Source organism: Nothoprocta perdicaria, unplaced genomic scaffold, assembly GCF_003342845.1.
Source record: "Nothoprocta perdicaria isolate Ctin4 unplaced genomic scaffold, notPer1 scaffold_575, whole genome shotgun sequence".
NCBI classification, from domain to species: Eukaryota; Metazoa; Chordata; class Aves; order Tinamiformes; family Tinamidae; genus Nothoprocta; species Nothoprocta perdicaria.
The window spans coordinates 43,467-48,831 of record NW_020455838.1 but is presented as its reverse complement, the minus strand read 5'-3'; the positions used below and the strand labels follow the sequence as shown (position 1 = coordinate 48,831).

The 5,365-nt window shown below is 61.3% G+C and overlaps 2 protein-coding genes across 2 annotated transcripts in view; one reads left to right on the top strand and one right to left on the bottom strand.

The window, feature by feature from the left end:
- The window catches only part of NUDT8 (nudix hydrolase 8), a 3,320-nt gene extending 1,451 nt beyond the window's left edge, over positions 1 to 1,869 (top strand). The window contains exons 2-4 of the mRNA XM_026048824.1: positions 3 to 114; positions 1,083 to 1,160; positions 1,305 to 1,869. Of these exons, the coding sequence (XP_025904609.1) occupies positions 3 to 114; positions 1,083 to 1,160; positions 1,305 to 1,526 (412 nt within the window). The 3' untranslated portion in view covers positions 1,527 to 1,869. The remainder of the gene's footprint in view (positions 1 to 2; positions 115 to 1,082; positions 1,161 to 1,304) is intronic.
- Positions 1,870 to 2,411: 542 nt separating this feature from the next.
- The window catches only part of NDUFV1 (NADH:ubiquinone oxidoreductase core subunit V1), a 4,312-nt gene continuing 1,358 nt past the window's right edge, over positions 2,412 to 5,365 (bottom strand). The window contains exons 2-10 of the mRNA XM_026048823.1: positions 5,187 to 5,269; positions 4,929 to 5,099; positions 4,141 to 4,324; positions 3,882 to 4,071; positions 3,404 to 3,616; positions 3,158 to 3,324; positions 2,991 to 3,072; positions 2,765 to 2,910; positions 2,412 to 2,675 (exon numbers count right to left, since the gene is read on the bottom strand). Coding sequence (XP_025904608.1) covers positions 2,592 to 2,675; positions 2,765 to 2,910; positions 2,991 to 3,072; positions 3,158 to 3,324; positions 3,404 to 3,616; positions 3,882 to 4,071; positions 4,141 to 4,324; positions 4,929 to 5,099; positions 5,187 to 5,269 — 1,320 coding nt within the window. The 3' untranslated portion in view covers positions 2,412 to 2,591. The remainder of the gene's footprint in view (positions 2,676 to 2,764; positions 2,911 to 2,990; positions 3,073 to 3,157; positions 3,325 to 3,403; positions 3,617 to 3,881; positions 4,072 to 4,140; positions 4,325 to 4,928; positions 5,100 to 5,186; positions 5,270 to 5,365) is intronic.

The window sequence follows — 5,365 nt, the reverse complement described above, 5'->3', positions numbered from 1 at the left end:
GACCCCGAGGACGGCGACGCGGTGGCCACGGCGCTGCGGGAGACGCGCGAGGAGCTGGGCCTGGCTCTGGGCGCCGAGCGCGTCTGGGGCCTCCTGCGCACCGTGCCCGACCGGGTAACGGCGCACGGGCGGGCGGGATACAGGCGCTGGGGACACGGGGACGCTGCCTGCACATGGTGTCTGGGGACATGGGGTATCTGGGACAAGCTGACAGGGACGTGGGTGGGGACTCTGGGGCATGGGCCGCCTGGGATAGGGAGAGAGGCGGGAGGCACCGTCATGACAGGGRTATGGGGTGTCTGGGACAAGGTGACAGGGACACAGGCAGGGGCACAGGGGTGATAGGGATATGGAGTGTCTGGGGACAAAGTGACAGGAACACCATGGGCACAAGGTAACTGGGGATGGAGTGACTGGGACATGGGGTGTCTGGGAGAAGGGGACAGGGATACAGGCAGGGTTATCTAGGGATAAGGTGACAGGGACACCACAGACTTGGGGTGTCTAAGGATGAGGTGACAAGGTCACAAGCTGTCTGTGGATGGGGTGACAGGGACATGGGGTGTGTGGGGATAAGGCAAAAGGGACACCGTGGACATGAGGTGCCCTTTTGAGGATGGGGTGGCAAGGACATGGGGCACAGGGAAATAGACGGGAGTTGCCTTGGGACATGGGGTAGCAGGAACATGGGGTGTCTGTGGCTGGGGTGACAGGAACACAGGATATGGGTGCCGGGACAACAGGGACCTGAGGAACTGGGGAAAAAGTAGCAGGGTCAGGGGGCACAGGTTTGTCTGGGGACAGGGATGAGGTGACAGGGACCTGGCTGATGGATGTCCAGGGATGGGGTGCAGGTGACAAGGACGTGGGTGTTGAGGATGAGGTGTGGGTGACGGGGACGGGGGAGGGGGGGAGATGGGAGCGTCAAGGACTAGGGTGCAGGGTTACAGGGGATGGGGCACAGGGGACCTGGTGCTGGTACCAGACAGGTGTAGGAGGTCCACTAGCTGGCAGAGTGGCATCTCAGGGACAGGGTTTGGCACTCCACGTCATTGTTGCTGTCCCATTGCACTTCCTTCCAGAGGGGAATGATGGTGGCTCCTGTCGTTGCGAACCTGGGACCCTTGGAGGATGTGACTCTTACGCCCAACCCCCAAGAGGTGGGTGACACCACAGCGGCCCTCGTGACTCAGCTTGCTCAGGGCTCTCCTTGACATTGCCCAGGCACACGTGCATTGTGCCACAACCCATCCCAGCCCCTGGTGGCACCATACGCAACCTTGGGGCCGTGTCTCCGTGCCCAGGTTGAGGAGGTCTTCACCATCCCCCTGGATCACCTGCTACAGCCAGAGAACCAGGGCTACACCCACTTCCGCGCCAAGGGCCGCTACAGCCACACGCTGCCCGTCTTCCTCCACGGGCCCTACAGGGTGTGGGGACTCACGGCCATCATCACTGAGCTGACACTGGAGCTGCTGGCGCCCAACCTCTACCGCTGCAAGACCCGGGTGGCCGGGAACCGCTGAGCCCCTCCTGCTGTTAGCAGGGAGCGTTTGGTCCCCACACTCCTTTCGGGAGGCAGAGGGAGGGGACGGAGAYGGCTGCTGTGGTGGCGGCTGCCCAGTGACAGTCAAAGCCCCCGCAGGCCTGTCATGTGGGCCAGTGGCTGGTGGCTCATGCAGAGCCTCTACAGACCTTCTTCGGGGCCTTGTCTGTGCTGTTGTTTTATTCCTCCAAGCCCTTTGGGGGCCTTTAGGTCATGCTGGCCACACACTCCTGATAGGCAGGAGGCTGCTGCTGAGAAACCGGGGCTCCGCTGTCCCACATCCATGGTGCTGCCAACCTTTCCCATGGGGTCCAAGTGGCCCTGTGCCTACTGTTGATGTCACATCTTGAGATTTAGCAAAGTAAAGTGCAATGYTTTAAAGCACTCGCCTCTCAGCCTCCAAATCTTGAAGCGTGGGGGCTTCGGTGCAAGCACTGGGGAGGAGCAGCGAGCTCAGCTCTCAGACCAAGGTGGGGGCAGGGGGTCTCTTCCATCATTAGTATGGGGAGATCAACCCTGGTGTGACACACAAAAGGACACTTGCTTGTGTCAGAGACTCAAGGGGAAACACGGAGCCACGCAATAGTTTCTTTTGAAAGACTTTCAGCCAGCCCTGCTGCTCGTTACTGCGCCACGACGCATGCCCAGAGTCATGAGACTCTCACCTCCTTGTAACTTTACCCTTTGCTTCACTTTTGAATCCTGATTTTGTTTTTTAATRGTTTCCTCTTTCATGTACCCACTAGAACAGTGCAGGGGTCTAGACCACCCTGGGGTTGTCCTACTCCAAGTGGAGGCCACAGCAAGAGCCCTCCAGCCATCCCTTCCCACCACTGCTGCCAGAATTTTACAACTCCAGCCGATATCCACAGAGAGGGAGGTCAGGGATGTTTATTGGGGAACCTGCCAGCACCGGAGTAGGGTCCTACTGCCCCCTGAACGGCTGCAGAGAGCCCCTCACACGTAACAAATGCCCCCCAGCAGCAAAAGGCAGGGCTGCAGGTGCCAGTGGCCCTGTGTGGACTCCTCTCAGTCCAGCTTGTCCTCAAGCTGATGCTGCTTGCGCTTTGGCCTCCTCATAGCGTCGCATCCTCTCCTCCAGCTCCGGGCGGAAGTGACGGATGAGGCCCTGCATGGAGCCAACAAGCAGGAGGCGTCAAGCAGGGTGACCGACACCATCCCCTTGYGCGTGTTCTGCCGTCGCTGCCCGCACCCTACCTGCACGGGCCAGGCAGCGCCATCGCCCAGCGCACAGATGGTGTGGCCCTCAATCTGCTTGCTGATCTCCCAGAGTGCGTCGATCTCCCCTACCTGCGCGTTGCCCTGCACGAACCGGGCCATGACTTTGTTCATCCAGTCAACACCTGCAGGGAGAGAYGAGCTGCAGGCACCCCGCGTCCGCTGCCCTAGCGGCCCCTGCCGCCCAGCGCGGCCCCATCCTCACCTTCCCGGCATGGGGTGCACTGCCCACAGCTCTCGTGCTTGTAGAACTCAATGAGGCGGGCAATGGCTTTGACGATGTCGGTCTAGAGGAGCAAGGAGGAGATGCTGAGCGCCCTTTACAGCCCTGCCAGGGCACGTGGGAAACGAGGGGGAGGAACTGGCCCTTACCGACTTGTCCATGACAATGACAGCCGCCGTGCCAAGCCCGCTCTGCGCCTGCACCAGGGAATCGAAGTCCATCAGCACAGTCTCACACACTGACTTGGGGAGCAGCGGCGTGGAGGAGCCTCCCGGGATCACGGCCAGCAGGTTGTCCCAACCCCCGCGGACACCCCCTGGCAGAGAAGTGGACAGGCTGAGGCGAGCCGTGAGCCGGCACYGTGCCCTTCCATGTGTACTCACAGCCAACTGTACCTGCGTGCTTTTCGATAAGCTCCTTCAGGGGCACTGACATCTCCTCCTCCACCGTGCATGGGTTGTTGACGTGGCCGGAGATGTTGAAGAGCTTCGTGCCGGAATTGCGTTCACGCCCGAAGCTGGCAAACCAGGCCCCTCCGCGCCGACAGATGGTGGGGGACACGGCCACCGTCTCCACGTTGGCCACCGTGGTGGGACACCCAAACACACCTGGAAGCAGCAGGAGCTCACAAAGGCTGCATCTGTTCGGAGGGCATCAGCTGTCCCGTTCCTGCTGCAGCAGAGACTCAAGGAGTGGGACAACAGCCCTTCTTGGCCATGGTCATGGTCATTTCCTCCCACCCCTTTGCTCTCAACTGGCACTATTTCCCTTGGGATGGGTTTGTGGTGCTGAGGGCTGTGAGAGGCCTCCATGGTGCCACGGGAGCAAGGAGAAACGTCTCCCAGGGCCCGGAGAGCGGGGCTGACGACATACCCACATCAGCAGGGAAGGGTGGCTTCAGGCGCGGCTTGCCCTGCTTGCCCTCAATGGATTCAATGAGGGCCGTCTCCTCGCCGCAGATGTAGGCCCCGGCGCCCCGCACCACGAAAATATCGAACGCGTAGCCCGAGCCGCAGGCGTCCTTCCCCAGCAGACCAGCCTCGTAGGCCTCTCTGATGGCCACCTGCGGACAGGGCRGTCAACGGGTGCTGGTCACACTGGCGGTCACCCCGCCCTGGCCGCCAGCGCTCACCTGCAGGTTGGAGGCCTCATTGTAGAACTCTCCTCGGATGTAGATATAGGCAGCCCGGGCGCCCATGGCGCGACCAGCCACCAGGCAGCCCTCCAACAGCTTGTGCGGGTCGTGCCGCATGATCTCGCGGTCCTTGCAAGTGCCTGGCTCGCCCTCGTCCGCGTTCACCACCAGGTACTTGGGCCTGCCAGGGGCGACGCTGTCACGTGCGTGTGCTCTGCCTGGGCTTCCCCCATGGACTGGGGGTGACCCACAGAATCACAGAATCTCAGAACGGTTAAGGTTGGAAGGGACCTCTAGAAATCATCTAGTCCAACCTTCCTACTCAAGCAGGCACCCCTAGAGGATGTGGCACAGGGTGGCATCCAGGTGGGTTTTTGAAGACCTCCAGAGAAGGAGACTCCACAAGTTCCCTGGGCAGCCTGTTCCAGGGCTCTGTCACCCTTGCAGTAAAGAAGTTCTTCCTCACATGGAGATGGAACTTCCTGTGTTGCAGCTTGTACGTATTACCCCTTGTCCTGTCACTGGCCACCACTGAGAAGAGCATGGCCCCCTCCTCCCTATATTCCCCCTTCATGTATTTGTACATGTTAATCAGATCCCTTCTCAGCCACCTCTTCCCCAGAGAAAACAGGCCCAACTTACTCCACCTCTCCTCATACGAGAGATGTTCCAGTCCCTTAATCATCTTAGCTGCCCTCTGCTRGAYCCCCTCTAGAAGCTCCACGTCCCTCTTATACTGGGGAGCTCAGAACTGCACGCAATGCTCTAGGTGCATCTGGCCTCACCTGCCGTCGGGCGGCTTGTTCATGAAACTCCACTTGAGGCCGGTGGGGAAGCCAGCGCCGCCACGGCCCCGCAGCCCCGACACCTTGACCTCATTGAGGATCCAGTCGACACCCTTGAGCAGGATCTCCTTGGTCTTGTACCAGTCGCCGCGGCTCAGGGCACCCCGCAACCTGCGGCCGCAGAGCGCCTGGTCGCAAGGCGGCAACGTGACACACGGCCCCACGACCCCCCCTCGGGGTCGCCCCCTCGGCGCTCACCTCCAGTCGTGGCGCCCGTAGAGGTTGGTGAAGATGCGGTCCTCGTCCCGCAGCGACCCGAACTGCGTCTTCTTGGGCGCCGTCTGCAGGGACACGTCGCCTCAATACCGGCCCCGATGTGTCCCCCCGCTTCCCCCGGCTCCCTCCCGGCCCGGCCCGTGGCGCTCACCGAGAAGGCG